General features: G+C 41.8%; 1 protein-coding gene across 3 annotated transcripts in view; it reads right to left on the minus strand.

Annotated features, from left to right (window-relative positions):
• Positions 1 to 483: 483 nt before the first annotated feature.
• The window catches only part of RALBP1 (ralA binding protein 1), a 49,166-nt gene continuing 27,325 nt past the window's right edge, over positions 484 to 22,324 (minus strand). For all 3 annotated transcript variants that reach the window (XM_043558290.1, XM_043558289.1, XM_043558288.1), the window contains exons 3-10: positions 19,926 to 20,384; positions 15,861 to 16,210; positions 14,167 to 14,328; positions 13,031 to 13,162; positions 8,713 to 8,820; positions 4,290 to 4,411; positions 3,920 to 4,043; positions 484 to 2,170 (exon numbers count right to left, since the gene is read on the minus strand). In XM_043558290.1, the coding sequence (XP_043414225.1) occupies positions 1,928 to 2,170; positions 3,920 to 4,043; positions 4,290 to 4,411; positions 8,713 to 8,820; positions 13,031 to 13,162; positions 14,167 to 14,328; positions 15,861 to 16,210; positions 19,926 to 20,384 (1,700 nt within the window). In that variant the 3' untranslated portion in view covers positions 484 to 1,927. The remainder of the gene's footprint in view (positions 2,171 to 3,919; positions 4,044 to 4,289; positions 4,412 to 8,712; positions 8,821 to 13,030; positions 13,163 to 14,166; positions 14,329 to 15,860; positions 16,211 to 19,925; positions 20,385 to 22,324) is intronic.

Here is a 22,324-nt window from a genome sequence, read left to right on the forward strand (position 1 = left end):
ACAGAAGAAGCCGCAGACCCGATCCCGGTCGGCTGGCTGTGCGGACATGCTCCCTCAGCAGGTAAGCACCTACTGGGAAGGAGCACAGTAAACCCTAGAAACCAGCGAGGGGCACCAAGTCCACCGGGGCGAGGAACACACGGAGAGTCCAAACAGAAGGTTAGTTCACTCTTGGAAGCAGTATCAGACCAACTCCTTGTCAGCCACAGGACGCTACTTCAAAGAAAGAAGGTGCACAAAAAAACAAGATGCTTTTGTTTGTTGGTTTGTTTTTCCTCAAATGGCTGTTGAATTTATTCGTTTGATCAATAATGGTCCTGGCAAAAATTAGTTAACGAATGCGGAGACAGTTGTAATGAAATACTAATTTTAAAAATCCATGACACCTTGATAGAAATTAGAGTTTACACAAACAAAAAAGAAACCTTCGATATTGCCAGTAAATATAAAATAAATGTAATATGACCGACAGGACAGCAAGAAGGCTTTTATACGTTTATATTTGACACCTGACCATATTTTCAGTCACCATAATATCTTCTCTCCAGATTTAAAAAAATAGTATGCTGATTTCTATAACAAAGCTTTTTCTCGTACAAAAATCAAACAATGGCCAACAAGTCACAACAGTGCAATAGGTAGAGAATAAAAAACCGCATCAAACAGGTGCTGAAAATAAATAGTAACTAGGAGAGGACAGAGCCCTCGTGGGGGGTTTGTTTCCATCACCTTGAGTGCGTGGGGTTTATCTTCACAGCCATGAGAGCTGACCTACCTCACGGGTGCCGTTTATTCAGACAGAGCGTGACTGAACAAAGGTGCCCGAGAGCTGACCTCCCAGATGCCTCGGTCACCGGAGAAGTTACAGAAGCAAGAAAACGGGGTCGGGGAATCACAGCTATCATTTAAAGGAAAAGTTTTTTTCTATTGCTCAATCTTGTCAATTGGGAGTCCGTCAGCAGGTTCACTGAGATCATAGGATACGGGTAATTGAACACTTTTGTTTAAGAGCATATATGGCTTATTCAGGCAGAGAGACTTTTACATTCCAGCCCAAGCAAGCAATCTAAGTCATCCTGTGTTTAATGGAAGATCAGTCACACGAGAAGATCTCCGGGTTAAGGAACCGGTCCTCTGTGTGGAGGCCTCAGGTCAGGCGGCTACCTCCGACCAACCCACTGAAAAGCATGTGATCACCGGCAGCGAGGAGCCCGCAGGAGCCTGGCGGCTGCTCCTACACGGGGGCCACGCTGCCCCCGGGGCCAGCGGGCGGGCTCCACTGGCAGCTCTGTGACAGGTCAGGCCATCCGGTGACTCAGGTTCATGGACTGGTTTAGGGCCGTCAAAGGAGAGGGTGACAAGGGTGGGCAAAGGTAACCTCAGTAACAGCCATTCTGGCCAGTCAGGAAATCTGAGGCAGCTCCCCATTATAGAATCTGCACCGAGAAGGTGTAAAAGGCACAAGCAAGAGTGACTAGTAAGCAGAGATCCCGGAGGGTGACACTACGGGGCAATCCACAAGGCAGGAACAGGATTTACCTTGTTTGGCTCCACCCCCCCACCCCCACCCCACCCCCCACCGAGAGAAAGAGATCCTGATTCTGCTGTAATAAAAAAGCAAAGAAAGACGATTTTTGGTTTAAAAAGAAGCCACTCAAGGGTTAAAATAGTTTTAAGTTAACAAGGAAAATTAATCTTCAAATAAGCTGACACTATCTGGAAAACTCATCTGTCCCCTACAAGCCCACAATGCGTGCACTGCTTTGTCCTCCCGTGTAACCTGAGCCTGACGCGGAGAAGTCATACGTGTGAGAGAAGAAAGAGTCTGAGGAGAAAAGACATCTTTACAGAATGTACAGCACAGAGTTGTGCACTCTGACTCTCGGGATTACAGTAAGATGCACGGGTCTCGTTGGGTCTGGGCTGCTCAGATGGGCGTCTCCTTCCTGTCTCTGCTCGGTGACGGCTTGGCCTGCTCCTTAGCCGCTTTCGTCTCCGGGGCGCCGTCTCTGGGCGGCTGGCCGGCCCCGCGCCTCTCGGGCTCCTCGTCGTCCTGCCCTGGCGGCTCGGGCTTGGCTCGCTGCAGCTGAAGCAGGCGGAGCTGCACCCGCAGCTCGACGATGGCCTCTCGCTCTTCGTGAATTGCTTGATTCAAATGATTGTTCTTTATCTTGAGGAACGACAAAAGAACAGTCGTCACTTAAGCAAGAAGGTCCAAAGGAACAGATTCAGGAATAGAGAACAGTTAACAAGGGTGTGCTACACAGCAATCTATTCTGTTTTAGTCAACTCAGCTGTGAGACTGGAGACAGGAACACGGATACGCAAATGAGACACGTCAACACCTCGACCCCGAATGCACAAAGTTCAAGAACGAAACTGCTGCTAATTACAGAAGAGTGAACACATCTGGAAAACATGAATGTACCAAGAGAAAACAGTTCGCTTAATAATAATAAATATTTCAGTGTTTCAAGTAGGTGTATGTTTTGAACTGGCTCCTGACTAGCCCTAAGTAAGCAGAAGATGAGAGGGACTTGACCAGCAATTAGAGGGGGACGTCAGAGACAGGATCAAATCCCAGATCTATCTCAAAAGTGAACGTCCTTTGTCTTTTGTGAATGGCATTTCTTTACACCTGAACTGTGCTACTGAAGCAAACTACAGAAAACTATCAGTGCTAGATTATCTGCCTGCATTCAGCAAAGTCGAGGTAGCGAGACAGTAGCTAATCCCAGAATCCTACAAACCTCCCTCGGTAGCAGGCTACTTACTGGCTGCACGGCGCACCCTCTCCTCTCTGTGCTGTGGCATTTCTACGCAGCCTGCGTTTCCCAGGCTCCCTTGCGGCTACCTACAGCCACGTGACTGTGCCTTTGCTAACAAGGTATGAGCGGAGGCATCCTTGGATTCCTTCCCCCTTCCTGCTGAGAGTGGGCAAGACCTAAGGCCACTCTGGACCCCAAATGTTTTCCACGTGGGGGGAGGGCTTCCCGTGTGGAGGGTGGCAGACGTGCGTGTCTGCCAGGCGAGGGACATAACCGTCTTGTTCAAACCGCCAGAGTATCCTCTCTTACAGCGGCTACACCTAGATCCCAAGTACTGCAATTCTGGAACAGATCTTCCTACTTAGGATTTTCACGTGGTCTGCCAAGTGTTAGGAAAGCAAACTAAAGTGCCAACGGGAGGAGGCCCTTGTAAAGAAGGGAAGCCACCCGGTGGCCCAGGCCTCAACCGCTGCTCTGCTTCTCCCACGACACACCCGTGGCCGTAGCCAGTGTCCTGGGACGTGGACCTTGGTGGGCAGCCCCTCTGAACTCTGTCCACGGGACTTCTGTGGGCGGCAGTTTTGTGCGGGATTCTATCTTCTATGCAGTGGGAGGCTGATTTGCCCCAGCAGCTGAGTGCATCGGGACGAGGGAAAGCAAGCCGTCGCCCTGTTCTTAGAGCAAGACGAGAACGGCTCTCCTCTCTCAACCCCTGAGGTACATCTGGAGACAATGATTAATCTGGGGTAAGCAGGGGAACTCCGATCGCGATCACAGAAATCTCTTGCTTTTCACCACGCGGTTGCCTCCCCGATCCCTGGGGCCGACACACTGGCTGCTCCGAGGGTTAAGGGACAAGAGAAAGCTCTGTCCCCATTTTACCCACAGGAGAGTCAGGAGGCTTTTCGACCTCTTCCACCAGCATTGCTCTTTCTGCTCATCTCTGGGAACTGAGCCCAGATCTTTCGCAGCGGTTCGAGGGCAGTCGGGGCAGCCGCCACAGCCCAAGGACGCCCGCTGAGGCCACACTGTGCGGCGCGCCCGGCCGGCTCCGGTGAGACGTCCCCTCAGCTCTCTCCTCAGCCTCCCCGCTCGTTCCCACCGAAAGGAAGACCGCTTCTAAGGGAAACTTTCTGGAAGCCGGTGCTCACTTCTAGCTCCTCGTTCTGCCTCTGGAGGTCCTCCAGGATGATCTGCAGCTCCTCCTCGTCCTCGCTCTCGCTCTCGCTGTCGGAGGAGTACTCCTCGGTCTCGCTGCGGCCGTGCTGCTGGCGGCTGCGGGCGGGAGGCCGAGAGAGCCGGTGAGCAGAGGAGCGCGCACCGCTGCCCTCCCGCCCTTCCTTCCCCTTCACCAGCGCTCCACGGGTCCACTCAGTGGAGCCACTTAGGAAGAAACGGTAAAGCTGACTGGTTCGGATGCCCAGTTCTTTTGCGTGGAAGTCTGAGAGTTGAAACAACTACGTGCATTTTTCAGTAAGCATTCTTGCGAACTTAAAACTAAGACCCTCTGCTTTCCTCTACCTCTGAATTTCAGCAATCTCAGCTCTGAGGCGCTCGATCTCTTCTTTTTCGGAGGCGATCTGTCGGCGCAGAAACTGCTCCATGGCTAGAAGCTCCTCCTGTTCAGTCAGGATCTCGTTCTCCTGAAATAATGACCACTGGTGAGCACCTTCGAGAGTATGAGTCTAGGGAATGTCACCTTTTGGGGTCTCCTATGTTGCCTTAAATTCTTTAGCCCCATATGTAACACAAGTTATGGGAAAGCTTGTACTACAAAGCTCATAATCCTGTTTCCCTAACTAATGTCATGGAAAGGCTGAGAAAAAGTAGACTAAGTTATTTGGGAGGAATATCTAGATTTTTCCCAAGACAAAAAATGCCACCTCAGAATCCCCTGTCCTCAATTTGCAAAGGCTCCCGATGAACCAGTACCCTGGGCACAAAGGTCAAGTGACTGTCTGTTTTTGATTCCCAGTCCCTCCTGAATGCCTTTCTACTTCTCAGTAAGAACCTCTCTTATCTATTTCGGGGTCAAGATAGAACTAGGAAAAGAAGGACCCAGGAGATACACAGCTGGTGTATTACCTTAAAGCAAATCCTAGTAAAGGGAAAACATTCCCAGATGAAATCTTTCCTCCTCACCAAAATCCACCGTCCTCCTCAACCCACGTCCCCAGAGATGATAAACAGTAAATATTCTGCTTTCACAGATATGCATTTCTAAAACTGGATCACCAAAGGGAAGCTAACCCCTCCAACCTATGAGTCTAGAAATGAGTCTAGAAAAGAACCAAAGCAGACAAAATTTCAGAGGCAGAAATGTCAGGCTATGGAAAACAGGGAGTCTGAGGCAAGGGTCTACAGCATTTCCTTCTCAACTTCTAGGTATTGAAAGGATAAGCACCTGTGTTTGAACCTGAACGCCACTGGGGTCAAATTCTAGAGGGAAGTATTCAAAGCCTCCAGCAAGCACGGGCAAGCTCTCAGAGATGTAATATGCAGCGTTCCCTCCCCATGTGTTTCTTTTTTTTTTTTTTTTAATTTTTTTTTTTTTTCCAACATTTATTTATTTTTGGGACAGAGAGAGACAGAGCATGAACGGGGGAGGGGCAGAGAGAGAGGGAGACACAGAATCGGAAACAGGCTCCAGGCTCTGAGCCATCAGCCCAGAGCCTGACGCGGGGCTCAAACTCACGGACCGCGAGATCGTGACCTGGCTGAAGTCGGACGCTTAACCGACTGCGCCACCCAGGCGCCCCTCCCCATGTGTTTCTAAACACAGATGCTTTCCCTTTACCCCAGGGGACCCATTAAAGCTCATGTTCTGAAAAATGTCAGACTGAAAAACTCTGAACTAAAGACATAATCTGGGACTTTATCCTGTCTTCGGGGGAAGAGCTGTGTTCCTGCAAAACAATGTCCTTCTCAGAAGTGAAAGAAAAGGGGGACGCCTGGGTGGCTCAGTTAAACGCCCAACTTCAGCTCAGGTCATGACCTTGCAGTTCATGGGTTCGAGCCCCACATCGGGCTCTGTGTTGACAGCTCAGAGCCTGCTTCAGATTCCGTGTCTTCCTCTCTCTCTGCCCCTCCCCCCACTAGCACTCTATCTCACTTTCTCTCCCAGAAATGAATAAACATTAAAAAAAAAAAAGTGACAGGAAAGGAATGGAACTTGTAAAGCTTTAGGTACCCCACACATGTGAATTTCTGGAAATATACGGACTGCCATCAGAACCTAGGACTTCATTTCTGGTTAACCTCTGGGAGTTTCCAGAACAGAGTGAGGCTGACTTGAGAAATGCAGAGAAAGAAAGGAGCTCATTTCCAACTCTATGCCTGGAATACAGTAGATACTCAAGAGCTATTTGTCAAATCAATGAATGAATAATAAAGCAATTCATCTCCAACAAATGAGTTCACCCACAAAGTATAAAATGAAAATATCTAAACAGGTGTTATCAGCAACAACAATCAGATAAAATCTATACTGTTACATTTCAAGGATCCCAAACTTTGTGGTCAGGAAAAACACATTTTAAAATATTAAAAGTCTGGGCGCTTCCGTGGCTCAATCGGTTAAGTGTCTGACTCTTGGTTTCAGCCCATGATCACATGGTTGATGGGCTCAAGCCCCGCGTTGGGCTCTGTGCTGGCAGGGCAGAGCCTGCTGGGGATTCTCTCTCTCCCCCTCCCCCGCTCACTCACACACTCTTTCTCTCTCAAAATGAAAGAATAAACTTTTTTTTAAACTGCCATCTCATTAACATGAAACAAATTAATTACCGCTCCCCTGTAAGTTACGGAAAACATTGTAACTCAGACCTGTGTGTGGATAAAATGAGATTAAGCATCTAGAACAGTGTCCAGTAAGTAGCAGTCAGTGGAGGATAGTTTCTCCTGAACACTTCAGCAAACACCACATAAAAGTTGAAACCAACAAATACAACAGGCATGATCCCATTAAAGCCACTTAATCATCTTTCGAGTTTCTTTAAAAGACTCACACCTCTGTGGTTGAGCTTCTCAAATTATAATATATGAGGACCATTTAGAGTCTTGCAACACACTCTTGAAGGACCAACGGGTCAAAGAAGAAATCAAATATCTAGAGATGAATGAAAGTAGAAACACAACGTGTCAAAACTACAGGATAAAGTAAGAGCAACTCGAAGAGGGAAGTTTATGGTGATAAATGCCTTCATTAAGAAAAAAGAAAGGTCTCAAACAACGTATCTTTACAGCTGAAGGAACCAGAAAAAGAACAAACTTAAAATTAGCAAAAGGGAGGAAATAATACAGATCAGAGCAGAAATAAATGAAATAGAGACTAGAAAAACAATACAAAAGATTAATGAAACTAAGAGTTGTTTTTATTTTTGTAAATGTTTATTTTTGAGAGAGCACACACGTGCACAGTAGCATGCACAGAGGGGCAGAGAGGGAGAGGGAGAGAGAATCCCAAGCAGGCTCTGAGCTTTCAGTGCAAAGCCCAATGTGGGACTTGAACCCACAAAGATCAAGACCTGAACCAAAATCAAGAGTCAGACACAAACGACTGAGCCACCCAGGTACTCCAAGAGTTCGTCTTTTGAAAAGACAAAATTGACAAACCTTTAGCTAGAATAAAAGGACTCAAAGCTATACATGAAAGAGGAAAAACTACAACTGATACCGCAGGAATACAAAGCATCATGAGAGACTACTATAAACATTTATACACCAACAAACTGGATAACCTAGAAGAAATGGGTATGTTCTTAGAAACACAGTACCTGCCAAGACTGACCCATGACGGCATAGCAAATCTGAACAGAGTCATACAAACACTGAATCAGTTCTCAAAAATCACCCAACCAAGCAAAAACCACAACCAGATGGCTTCACAGGTAAATTCTACCAAACATTTAAAGAAGTAATGCCAATCCTTTTCAAACTCTTCCAAGAAAACGGAAAAAGGAATGCTCTCAAACTTCCTTTTATAAGGCCAGCATTATGATTACCAGAGCCAGACAAAGACACTACAAGAAAAGAAAATTACAGGTCAATATCCTTGATGAGCACAGAAGCAAAGAGATCATACACCATGACCAAGAAGGATTGATCTCTGGGGCGTAAGGATGGTCCAACATATGCAAGTCAATAAATGTGATATACCACATTCACAGAGCACACTGTTGGTAGGAATGTAAACTGAACCTAGCCGTTATGAAAAACAGAAGAACTACCATACGATCCAGCAATTCCACCTCTGGGCATATACCCAAAGGAAATGAAAAGAAGACTGAAGAGATACCCGCCCTGCCATGTTTACTGCAGCATTATTCACAATAGTCAAAATATGAAAACAGCTTCGTGGTCAATGCATGAATGGATAGATGCGGGGTGTGTATGAACACACACAGACACAGGAATATTATTCAGCCATGAGAAAGAAGGAAATCTTGCCATTTATGACAATGAACCTGGAGGGCACCATGCTAAGTGAAACAAGCCATACATAGAAAGACAAATACTGTATGATCTCACTTCTATGTGGAATGTTAAAAAAAAAAAAAAAAAAAAAAAAAGTAGAACTCATAGAAGTAGAGAGTAGAACAGTGGTTACCAGAGGCAAAGGGATGGGGAAAATGGCGAGATGTTGGTCAAAAGATACAAAGTTGCAATTACAAAGGATAAGTAAGTCTAGAGAGCTAGTATACAGGCATGACGACTATAGTTAATAACATTGTATTAACTAGTGGAAATGTACTAAAAGAATAGATTTCAGGTGTTCCCATCACAAAAGAAAAACGTAACTGTATGAGGAAACAATGTTAATTAGCTTCACCATAGTAATCACTTCACTATGTATAGGTGTATCAACCATCAAGCTGTATACCTTAATTATGTACAATTTTTATTTTTAAGAAAGGATCTTGCAAAGTAGAGAAAAAGTTTAGCTTACCTGAGCAAGGAGAATATTTATAACTTCTTCATTTTCATTCATTTCTTCTTTGGAAACATCCTCTTTTGAAAGACTGGCAATCTCTTGTGCAATCTTGGTTTCACACTCCTATTGGGTGAGACAAATGAAAAAGAACTGCTCAGCCCCTATGTAACACATATTCAACAATTCCACACCATCACCAAACTTCCTTCTCACTTCCCAGAATTGCAAAAGTAGCAGTAACAGTCAGGTGACCCACTGGATAGATGAGCATTTGTTAACTGTGCTTCCAAAATAAGGTGTGCATCTTAGTCTGTGGTCGCACTGTGAAAAATGTTTAATTCCGGTTAACGTGCTCACCATTTCTGGAACCCATCCATATAAATGACCTTCTGTGATCTTTTTGTTTGTTTGGATGTTGTCAATTTTAAGTATACAATTCAATTAGTTTGGCAAATGAATACAGTTAAGTAACCGGCACAATAATCACATTACAGAACATTTCCATCACCACACAAAGTACCCTTGGGTTCTTCCACCATCTGCTGGCCTCTGGCAACCACTGACCTGTTTTCCATTGCTATAGTTTTGCCTTTTCTTGAGTGTCATATAAATTGAATCAGTCAGTAAGTATCTTTTTTTATGTAGCTTCTTTCACTTAGCATTATGCTTTTTTTTTTTTAAGTTTCTTTATTTTGAGAGAGAGGGAGGGGGAAAGAAGGGGAGGGAGGGAAGGAGGGAGACAGAGTGAGAGAGTGAGAGTGAGAGTGAGAGAGAGAGAGAGAGAGAATGAATATCCCAAGCAGGCTTCACCCTGGCAATACAGAGCCCAACAGTGGGCTCCAACCCACAAACCATGAGATCATGACTTGAGCCAAAAAAGCAAGAGTCAGATGCTTAACTGGCTGAGCCACCCAGGTGCCCTCAGCATAATGCTTTTACTATTCATCTATTTTGTTGTTTGTATTGGTAGTCTGCTGAGTAATATGCCATGACATAAATGTACATCAAGTTGTTTATCCATTCACCAGCTGATGGACATTTGGATCCTTCCTAGTTTTGAACCATTATAACCAGAGCTGTTATGTACATTTCGTACATATATACTTCGAGTGGGTACATATGCTCCCTTCTTTTAAATACTTAAAAGTGGGATTGCATGGTCATATGGTAACCATATGTTTAACTTTATAAGAAACTGCCAAACTGTTTTCCAAAATTACTGTACCATTTTGCATTACCAAGAGCAACAATGAGCATTCCCATTGCGCCACATTCTTGGCAACACCTGGTATTTTTATTTTTAATCATTCTTGTTGGCGTGTAGTGGTATCTCACTGTGGTTTCAATATGTATTTCCTTTACGATAAACGATGTTGAGCATTGTTCATTTGCATGTGCTTATTTGTCATCTGTACATGATCTTTGGTAAAGTGCCTGTTCAACTTTTTTGCCTTTTTTTAAAAAAAAAAAGTTTAAGAGAGTGTGCACACACACAAGGGGGAAGGGGGGCAGAGAGGGGAAGACAGAGAATCCTAAGCAGGCTCCTCACTGTGAGCGCAGAGCCCAACGGGAGGGCTCAATTCCATGAACCATGAGATCACGACCTGAGCCAAAATCAAGAGTCAGACGCTTAACTGAGCCACCCAGTCACCCCAGCTTTTTTGCCCTTTTAAAAACTGAATTCTTATTATAACAAATGTACCATACTCTGGTGGGAGAGCAGAGGGTATATGGGAAATCTCTGTATCTTCCTCTCAATTTTGCTATGAACCTAAATCTGCTTAAAAAAATAAACTCTAAAAAAAAAAATTTTGTTGTCTTAAGTTTTTTATATATTTGAGTCCTTTATCAGGTATGGGTTTTCACAAATATTTTGTCACAGCCTCTGCCTTGCATACTCATTTTCTTCAGTGTCTTTTGAAGAGCATGTTTTATTTTTATTTATTTTTAATGTTTATTTATTTTGAGAGAGAAGAGAAAGCATGTGCATGTGTGAGCAGGGGAGGGGCAGAGAGAGAGGGAGAGAGAGAATTCCAAGCAGGTTCTGTGCCATCAGCGTAGAGCCCGACGCAGGGCTCGATCTCACGAACTGTGAAATCATGACCTGGGCTGAAACCAAGAGTCAGGTGCTCAACCGACTGAGCCACCCAGGTGCCCCTGAAGAGCAGGTTTTAGAATGCTGATGAGATGTAATCTAACAATTTTTTTTTTTTTTTTTTTTTACAGTTCATGGGTATTGTGTCCTATTTAAGAAATTACTGCCTGACCTGAGTCAAAGTCAGTAAGATCTTCTATGCTTTCTTCTGGAAGTTCTTTTTAGGTCTTAGATTCACTTTGACTTAGTTTTTGCATATGCTGTGTAGAAAGAGTCAAGGATTTTGTTTTGGTCATTCTTTTTTTGCATACGGATATTCAATTGTTCCAACACCATTTGTTGAAAAGAAAATCCTTCCCCATTGAATTGTCTTATCATCTTTGTGGAAAATTAACTGCCCATATATTGGTGGGTCTATTTCTGGACTTTCTCCTCTATATGCTTCTCTTTATCCAACATCTACTATCTCGGTTACTGGAATTTCACAGCAAGTCTTAACATCAGGTAGTACAAGTCCTCCAGTGTTGTTCTTTTTCTACAATTGTTTACATCATTTGTATTTTCACATAAATTTTAGAAGAGCTTATTAATTTCTACAAACCCACCTGTTTAGATTTTGATTGGGATTAAATCCACAGATAAATTTGAGAAAACCTAACATTTTAACAATATTAAGATATATCACTCCACCTATTTAGGTCTTCGTTTTTCTCTTTAGGTCCAATATCTGATTGCTCATTGCTAATATACAGAAATACAGCAGACTTCTGTGTATCTACTCTTGTATCCCACAATTGTGCTAAATTCACTTATCAGTTTTTTGATAGATTTTGTATGTAGACAGTCATGTTGTCTACATATAAAGGATTTTTGGGGCGCCTGGGTGGCTCAGTTGGTTAAACATCCGACTTCAGCTCAGGTCATGATCTCACGGTTTGTGAGTTCAAGCCCCACATCGGGATCTTGGCTATCACAGAGGCTGCTTTGGATCCTATCTTCTCTCTCTCTGCCCCTGCTTGTTCTCTGTCAAATAAACATTAAAAAAATAAATAAATAATTTATTTCTCAAGGTTGGAATCAACTTGACAAAACCTTTTGAGAATTTTATAAATGAACGAGCAGCTATAAAGAGATAGCATAAAGAAAATTGGTAGAGTAAAAGTAATCCATCCTTTCTAAAGTGCCTCTGGTTTGCTCTGTCACAATTCTTTTATCCAAGACAGAGGAGAAGCAAGAGTAATGAAAACCAAACATCCGTTATCCCTGTCACAGGTCAGAAACCCTTCATTTCAAGTCTGAGAGGCAATGCCACGTGGGTAACAATTACAACCATGAGGGCTAATCGGTCAGTCACTGGTTCCAGACTGAAGCATGAAGAGAACGACAACAGGCATAGGAAAAAAAAAAAAAAAAAAAAGACAGATAATCTGGTAAGCAGGAGAAAAGAAGGAAGAAAAACACACAAAGGGCTTTTGCCAGTCTGCCAGTCCTAGAAGGCATGTGCAAACACCTCATGTTTCCTCTCTGACAAAGCTAACTTCCACATAAATGCAAATCTCTAATCTCAGAGCGACATAAATACATGAGCTGTCTTTGTCTGTTAGCCCAACCACAATGGTGACCCACCACTGATCATGCTCTAGCAGCCTGATGGATGCTGACTAACGTTCCCTGGAAGTACTGTGGGGCCTGCCATTGAATCTGAACACAGGCTGTAAGAGGGTCCAGAGATCTGAGATCTCAGCCTTTTGGCCAGGCAACCCACGGCCCCAGAACCAAGAAACGTACATGAGAGGAGATGAAAAGTCTGATTCGTGTGCCCCAAACTTAGCAGGAGTCACAGGCTACTCTTCCTTTTATGAGGTGAATAAAACTGCCTCCTCATGTTTCCCAAGAGCTGACTCAAAGGCTTCAAATTCCCCAGCAGTCTCTGAAATGTATCACTATCCAATTGCTTCTGTTTACAAGTACAACCAAGCAGGAAATGACAAAACAGCTTTTAGTAAAATCATGTTTGACTTAAAAAAAACAAAAACCAAAAAACCAACTTCCTAAATAATCATTTCCCTGATACCAAAATGAAGGATCAATAATCCAGAACTGGGAACACTCAGGGAACTTTACTTCAGGAGACATGTACATATTGTGTTTTAAGAGAAACTTAACTTAAAAAATTCCAGCGCATTCTGTTTATATTCTATTATCGACATGACGTACCAAAATGCCAAATTTACTCACTTGTCTCTTAGCTTCTCTCAGTTTCCTTTTGAGGGCTGTCAAAATTCTTTGTACTTCCCATAATCTTTCTTCTTTAGATAAATCCTTTATCCCAGCCTGCAAATCTCGATGTAAACAATTTAAAAGAAACTCCTAGAAAACAATATACCACACACTGAGTGGTATCCCATGTCTCATCATCGCAAAATAAAACCATATGAAATTTCTAAAGATGTACAACCAACTATTTTTCAATTATTAGTAAGGGAATGATATAATGGCATGAATTATTTTTTCGAGGCTATCACTGAAAATCCTTTTTTGCCTGGGCATTAGGTTCTCATCATTAATTTACATTGGTTCAGTAACAGTTCATTCACATCCCTTTCCCACAACACATCAACAACCAATGATGGGAGCTCAGAGCAGATAAAAGGAAAGAAAACCAAGCAAAAATTTGATAATATGTATGCAAATAAAAAGTATAACAATAATCAAATATAGGTAGATTTCTTGGCCCTGAATTTCGTAATCAGTTTTGCTAAACACACACACATCAAATGAACGGTATTTTCTGTCAGAACAGAACGGTGGAAAAGCACTGGATTTGGGGTCAAATTCTGGTTCTACAGTTTACTAAAGCCACGTGACACAGTGAGTTAATTTCCACAAGTTTATTTCTATCTGGAAAACATGGCTGATAACAGCAACCCTGTCCAGATAAGTTAACACTTTTGGACTCCTTACAACGTGCCTGGCACCATTATCTCATTTATGGTAGTAATCTGCATGCCACACCACAAGATGACCCATTTTAAAATGGGATCATCAAGGTTAACAGAGGTTAAGCAGTATGCCTAAAAATCAGTTAACTTTAACCACAGCAAGAATTTAAAGCCAGGTCTTTTGGGTTTCAAAATCTGTATTCTTTCTACCACAATATTCTGACTTCACCGGCATGAAATAGGGCCAGGCAGAGATTTCTGCCCTCAGCGTGCCACGAACAACGAGCCCGACAATTTCCAGACCCACAGAAAGTGCTCAGTGAACAAGAGCTCCTCCTCCGAACCATCCCTGTTGATCATCATAATCATCCAAAAGGGTCAGAGCAAAGGTAGGCTCTTTAGGGTTGAAGGTGGGGCTGAGCACACACACACCTGTCTTCTGATCTCCTCCTTGATGTTCTCCTGGGTCTCTGGCAGTGTAGGCATAGTGGCCATATTAGACCATCGAAGAGGTTTGGTCACTTGCTTTAGTATCACATTTCCAAAGAGCTCTTGCACATGTGTGAAAAACACATATAGGACACGATTGCTAATCTAAGAAAAAATAAATAAAAAGATTTGCAAAAAAAAAAAAAAAAAAAAAAAAAACCAACCAAAAAAACCCCAAAAACCTAATCAAATTATCATTTTATTTCATTTAATTTGTGTCTGCTGCATAGTACATCCTTTAATCGTAGACATGGGAGTGACTTTTTTCCAAGGCAGTGACTGGACATGCTCTGCTAATTACTGACCAACTTAAGAGAATGGAAAAACAGCATATATTCAAGCATGTATTCAAGCACCATAAGGAATTTCAAAAAATAAATAAACAAAAGGACAGGAAAAAGGATGCAGAACTCAATGATCATCAATTTTCTCTCTCTCTCTTTTTTTTTTTTTTTTTTTTTTTTTTTTAGCAATACTGATCTTAAAAATCTTATGTTCTTTACTCTCGAGTTATTCTGAGACCTTTAACACATACCAGTGTGTGTAGCGAGGGACAGGGCAAGGAAGAGTACCGGGAGTTGTCAAGCTGGGCTTGACATGAGAGCCATTACTCTGGAAATCAATGCTTTGCAGGCACATAGGCACAACCAGTGTTTAAATATCACGTTCATATGCTAGGAGATCAGGACATCAATTACTTTCTACCTAAAACTTAACAACACACTTGAACCTTCTATGAAACTATCATCCCTACTATAGTAATATTAAGTCACAATATAATATTTATCAAATTCTGAAATTCTGACTAGTCTGAACGATCAAACTGAAATTTGAGAAACATTTTGCTTCCAAAATATAGTCAATGAGCGATGAAAGAATCTTGAATACAAGAAAATACACCCTTACAACAACAGTGCACTGTAACAATGGCTGATAATAACCTAGTATACTGGTCAAAAAGAGAGCTGAAAATAATACAAACGTCATCTCTTCATTTTTTTTGCCTTTTGTGTCTGGCCTGAATAAAATATCGAGCATACCGTATAACTCTAATTAAATGACAATAAACGTTCTGTGCCAGCACCCAGTCAACAGCAATAAACAAAGGCCAAGTATTTATGCTGTAAAGAGACACTAATTAACATACTACCAACTCCCTGACATGCCTCCTCAGATTAAAATTCTATAAAATCCTTCTCTAGGATCTATCTTTATGAATGAAATCATCAGGATAAATCCCTGACCAAACAAATGATGTCAGGTCCCTCTGTGCTGGAGTCTGATATAGGGTGTAATATAATTAAGCAATGAAGCTTAATGAAGCTATCTGAAGAAATAAATGAAATCTCCCAAAGTCTACAGATGAACTTTGTAACTGTGGGTACCATGGGCTCCTCCTCTACTCATGAGGGATCACTGTCATCAGGAATTGGTTTGGAGAACCACACCAAAGACTGTACAACACTCAAATTGCACAGCTACATGCTAGTCATGACACTGTCCGTGTTCCGAGAGAACAAGACCAATACTCTAGTATCTACTTTTGCTGGTTAACTGCTTGGTGTGCGATTTAGCAATAGAAAATGACGCCCCAGGGTCAGCAATCAGAGGGCACGTGTGCAGGGAAGGCCATGTACCTGAACAGTTGGGCTGAGCACTATAGAAATGTTCTGTATATTCATTTTTGTTTCCAGTTCCTTCGCGATAACATGGTCCATGTGCACGACCAGCCAAGAAATCAGAAGATGGTTACATTCTGGCAGCTCTTTGAGCAAGCGCTGGAATTCCTGCACCTTCTCGCTCTCCGTGCTCCGCCCACAAGCCTCTTCAAAGCGAGGCATCAGCTCTTTGGTAAGCAGATTCTCGGGAAGGTCTCGCAAATACTGCTTCAACAAACTGGCCACGGTGTTAGGCTCATATTCTTCCAAATTTGGAGACTCTTCTCTGTCATAGGCTGCTTTCAGCTCGTCCACCTTTGATTTAATTCCTAAAAACATCCAAATTCCGAAGGGAAAGAGGGTATCAAGAAAATAATCAAACACACAACTTTTTTCGCCATGACACCCACTGCTGTGGGAAGAGATTTGAGGAGAGCCAAACCTCTAGTTATGAAGCAATGACCTGCTCGAGGTTCGTACAATTCCTCCGTAAGGATGATAACATAAAAGACTACACTGTGAGGGTGAATTCAACCAAAAGCTAAATGATACCAGGAAAACTCAATATTCAGAACAAGTCAGAGCAATCAGGGAACGTTTTAAGTTTTAAAACATGCCAAGTGATTCAAGGGACATTTTTTTTTTTTTTTTCATTTAAAGCTAGGTAGGTAAAAATTCAGGCAAAAATTCAACTACAATCCAAGCATAAGTCTTGCTCCCCAAAAAGGGCCAATGGCCTTTTCTAACAAGTCACAAGACTGACAACATACAGCACCACTCGGTATTTATAAGCATGTTCCAACAAGTTGTAGGTCATTACTTTTTATAAGCAAACATTGTATCATAAATACAAAAGGTGGGTTTGCTATCTAAACACACTCTGTGAAAAAAAAGTGTCCATTAAATAATCCCCACCTAACTTCTATTTTTAAATCTGAATTTTTGTATGTTTTCTTAATCTGGAACACAGCTGGAACCACCACACAAAAAAAGCGAAACTTGGGTTTCTCAAATCCAATTGTTTTGTTTTTCTTACTGCACAGAAACACTGACACACAAAACGGCTGTTTTTCCAACATTTTATAAGTTTTGAAGCCCTCAGTCCAATCTGAATTTAAGTGATATGGATTCAGTGCCAGCAAATGCTCATAAAAGCACAAGGAAGCTTTCTGTTGTGTTTAACACTTGAAATTCTAGGCCAATTACCTGAAACAAGATTAAGGCTGAGAGACTGTAATGGTCCAGGTGCAAATGCTTAAGTGTCATCTAACCTGAAGAGCATTTTATAATCAATAGTGCTTATTACATCTGGGCTTATCTTATGTGAAAGCCTTCCAAAGGCATTACAAAAAATGTGTCACTTATCCAGTGCTAATAAAATCAATAACTCTAAATATGAAAGTAACAAAATAAAGCTTATTTCTGTATAATCTTCATTTTGACATAAAAGTTAGAAAATACTCCCCATTTTCTTACTTTTATGACATGACTAAAACATGGTGAGTGATAACTTTAATTGAAACTCTTAGCAAAGACCTCTTCTCTCTCTCACATGTATTTATATGCATCTAATTTTCCTCTCCAATAGTGCCTACCCAGAAAACTGCACAAGTAAACAATTAGAATGTCTTTGGTTTGTTGTTACTCTGAAGTTATCAAAATTGTTTTCTTTTTAAAGACTGGATGCTTAAAAAAACATCTCAGGTAGAGAGAGAGCATACACAAAATGATATGTGTGTTTTAAAACTGGAACTTAAAGGGGCACATGGGTGGCTCAGTCGGTTAAGCGTCCAACTTTTGTTTTATGCTCAGGTGATAATCTCATGGCTCGACAGTTCGAGCCCTGCATCAGGCTCCGCACTGACAATTAGAGCCTGCTTGGGATTCTCTCTCTGCCCCTCCCCCACTCACACACATGTGCATGCACATGCACACTCTCTCTCAAAATAGATAAACTTTAAAAAACAAAATAAAAAATAAAACTAGCACTTATAATAGGAATAAGAACCAAAAACTCTCCAGCAGAAAACAGTCTTATGAGCATTCAAAGAAAGAAAAAAAAGTCACAGCCATTAACTCTAATCCACGGTATCCTGAATACAGCACACTGTCAGAGCTTAAAAAATGATAAAAAATTGATCAAAGCAGGAGCTCAGCCTCCAGGAATCAATGATCAGGGGAACAGCTCCCTTTGAGTGCTCTGACACACAAACAGAGTTCTGCAACTCCAACTCCAAAAGAATGCAAACATCAAAAATAGGTCAAAGACAAAAGAATCCTTTGAACAAAGCTGTAGAAACTCTTCAGAGAAACTTTCACCTAAAACAAAATTCCTTCCTATCAGACTCAAGTGAGAGAAAGCAGCTATGTTGGTATTATTTAAATCTTTAAAAATCAATTCATCATTAGTTTTAAAAGTCAAATTCTCAAGTTCATTTAAATCTGTTTATTTTCATGTTACTAAAGAATTATAAATTCAAATGCAATGCCCTATCTGTGGATTATATTTTCTATAAAATGGTAGCATGTTAGCCAAAATATTCTTAACGATGATACGCTGTCTAAGGGGTACTATGTTAAGGGTTCCCCAATTATCAGAGATGCCTGTCCTTTCCCCAAAAGCCAAATATATCAAATCTGCCCTCTAAAAATTGATTGTGTTAACCAAATCAATGGAAAAAACTAAGTGTAATGTCTCTATATTCTAAACGTGTATGATTTGACTCATCACGAAAATGTGTGACCAACAACAAGTTTTATAAAATAGATCTCCAGAGGCAGCTGGGTGGCTCAATCAGTTATGTGTCCAACTCTTGATCTCGGCTCTGGTCATGATCCCACGGTCGTGAGATGGAACCCCCACATCGGGCTCTGCATTGACAGTGCAAAGCCTGCTTGGGATTCCCTCTCTATCTCTCTGTGCCCTTTCCCCACTTACATGCACATCTGTCTTTCTCTCTCGAAATAAATGTGTTAAAAAAATAATAATAATAGGGGCTCAGTCGGTTAAGCGTCCGACTTTGGCTCAGGTCACGATCTCGCAGTTCGTGGGTTCGAGCCCCGCGTCAGGCTCTGTGCTGACAGCTCGGAGCCTGGAGCCTGCTTCAGATTCTGTGTCTCGCTCTCTCTCTGCCCCTCCCCTGCTCATGCTCTGTCTCTCTCTGTCTCAAGAATAAATGAAACATTAAAAAAATAATAATAATTAAAAAATAATAATAAATAAATAATTTCCAGTATCAAGAACTAAATCATGGGAAAGTAATGATTTAGAACACAGATGTTGCCACAGGTCAGGACTTCCATCCTGTACAGTACAAAAGAAAGAAATAAAATCTTTTTTCTTTAAGTAGCATACATTTAGCTGGATTTTAGACATCCAATATGAATTACATCCTTGCCAAATAAGAAATCTGAACTTTCACATGTATGGAAAACATAAACAGAAAATCAATTTCACTAATATACGTAATAGCTGCACATGGCTGACAAAAACACTGACATTTGGGGCCTAAACAGTTAGCAAGTAACATTTCACGTTCTTTCAGCCGAACTCAGGAAATACATTCTATGACTAGGTCAATAAAAGTGTCTCCTGGCCAAGAAGCGTCCCTTAACCGAGATATCTTTCTTTGTCCTACTGATCTCCCTCACAACACTGAGCCCTGCTCAGAGGGAAGGAGGTGAGAAGAATAAAGCATAGTCTGAGGGCACCCAACTGAAGGGACATGACTCATATACTTTGTTTAGACTCATCCGGGCTCCTGAAAACTGTGAACAACTCGTGTATCAAGGCTCCTGATAGAAGAGAGTATCACAAAAAAAGCAAACTGCTAAAACACACACACACACACACGCACACACACACACACACACACACACACACACAGTGTGGGGGATTTCTGTGCAACTAGAAGGACTGAGGAAATGAGTAAGACTCATTAGGAACCATGCCACAATTTTCCTCACAAGTTCTTCTTTTCCCTTCCTTTGAAAAATGGAAGTGAATTTTTAAAAACCCCTAAGAGAAGCCCATGTGCCCAATACCTGAAACTCTGTAGATGCCTTCACACTTCATGCCATACTTCTCTACATAATCTACACATTCACGGAAAACCGCCGGCAGCCGAATGCCGTCGTACATCATGGTCCTCTCTACTGCATCGGCCAAAGGAACTCCAAAAATGGGTTTGAGATTCGGAACGTCAACCTGAGGCACCTCTGGTTCCTGAATTGGCTTCTTCTTTTTCTTCTTTTCCTTCCACTGTTTAACAACATCAGCTGCTGTCAAGTCTTTTGACTTCTTCTCTTTATGTTTCTCTTCTTTGTGCTTTTCTTCTTTATGTTTTTCCTCTTTGGGTTTCTCTTTTATTTTAAAATCCTTCTCTTTCTTTTTAGAAAAGCTGGGCTTCTTGAAAACATGGATTCCCTTGGACCTCTTCATTTTGGAAGGACTTTCAGCCTCATCTCCAGAGCTATCTTCCTGAAAGGCAGCATAGCCTTCAGCTGCCAAAGAAATGCAGGGAATATAAGTCATACACCTGTTTCATGTCAAACCGTCCATGAACTTTTGGAAAACAGGACCAAAAACAGTGCCACCTGGGACTGGCTACCTTGCTTTTTCACTTCATGGCCAATCCCTCCTGGGTGCTGCCAGTCATGAAAGGGGTTTCTTCTCAGCTAACATGAGATGCTGCACTGACATCTCCTGACCACAAGAGGGCGAATGCGGCGTGCCAGTCACCTTTGTAACCGGGTTCATGTGTGTGCCCGTGGAATTTTGGCAAACCAAACCAAATATTGTAAACACACAACAAAGGATCTGCAGAGAGGGCTAATGCAAGGAGTCCTTCTATAATATATGATGAAAAATGATGAAAAATCATCATCTGAATAATGGCCTCTTATTTAGATTTTTTCATATATTTGGTCCCTGTTATTGAAGCAATCTGACACCACGACACAAATGGCCCTGCCGTTCAGATGCTCCGGCCGTTCCCCTGTCACATTTTGCCCTCCTGTCACTAGCTGTGAAGTTCTTTCTGGAGACCAGCAGGGGCTGAAGTCTCAACTGGGCAGAGGGCAGAACCAGGAAAGTTCCCTAATCTCTGGATGGCGGCCGAATGCATCAGCCCACTTCTCTGCATCTTGAGCCCTGGTTTTCACACACTGACACTTGTTTTATATCCTATCAGTTATCCTACTTTGGTTTGGTTGTTATTTTAAAATATGATTTTCCTGTTCTTTTCTTTAGCCAGCTACCTTAATAAGCCATTTCATAACGAAGATTAAATTTAAAAATTTCACAAATTACCCTCTACTTAAAATACCACAAACGCCACAGCAACCAGAAGAGCAGAAATCTTAAGGGCGAGAATACCACGATACAGAGCAGCTGCAGTTCTCAGACACTGCTGGTATGAGTGCAATCTGGTACGACCACTCTGAAAAATCGTTTTGCAGGATCTACTAATGCTAAAATAAGCATGGCCTTTTACGAGAGCAATCCCACAACAGAAATGTATAACCACGTACAACGACATTCACGGAAGCAGTATTCACAAGTCAAAAACTGAAAACAACCCAAATGACCAATAAGAGAATAGATACATTCTAGCATATTAATGCAATGAAACAAAATCCAGTAATAAAAACGACAAATTACTGCCATGTGGAATAACACGGATGAATCTAACAAATACAACTTTGGGCAAAAGAAACTAGACACAAAAGGAAATATGCTTTCACTTACATAAATTCAAAATCAGGCAGTTTCAAGCTATACTGAAAGAAACTTACCTTTGGGAAGTGTGGGGGATTCCCTCTGCAGGGATAATGGGAGGGAATTTCTAAGCGTGCTGATAATGCTCTATTTCCAGATGCTTGTAATTACAAGGACGCATGTCCATTTTGTGACAGCTCATTCAAGTGGCACACAATTTGTGCATTCTATCTCAATGCTATGCTTCAAAAACAAATTGACTTAAGTATAACATGAAACTCAAAACAGAGCACCTCATTTGCTTTTAACATACTAAAGAGCTATGCTTAAACAATTTGGCTTTCCTACAGAATAGGACCTATACAGAGAATGCATCGTGGAATCTGCTTAAGACAAACAAATAGCTACCTTTTTCACAGTTCCAATAAAGTGTACCCCCACTGGCCTACACAACCCAGCCAAGAAAGTAATATTCTGTAAGGGTAAAATTTCAATATCTACTTTTTATACATTATTTAAAAATGACCCATTTAACGAAACTTCTAACAAAAACCTTTACCACTTCTGGAAATTCAGTAATTTTGTTCACAAGAGTAAGACCCTAAGATACAACTCTAGTATACAAAAATTGAGACCCAGAAAAGTAAAGAACAGAAAATGCCAAACAAGAATCTTTGCAGACAGCAGGCACAGTGATTAGAGTAAAAGTTTACCCAAAATATAC

Source organism: Prionailurus bengalensis, chromosome D3 (genome assembly GCF_016509475.1).
Source record: "Prionailurus bengalensis isolate Pbe53 chromosome D3, Fcat_Pben_1.1_paternal_pri, whole genome shotgun sequence".
Classification (NCBI taxonomy): Eukaryota; Metazoa; Chordata; class Mammalia; order Carnivora; family Felidae; genus Prionailurus; species Prionailurus bengalensis.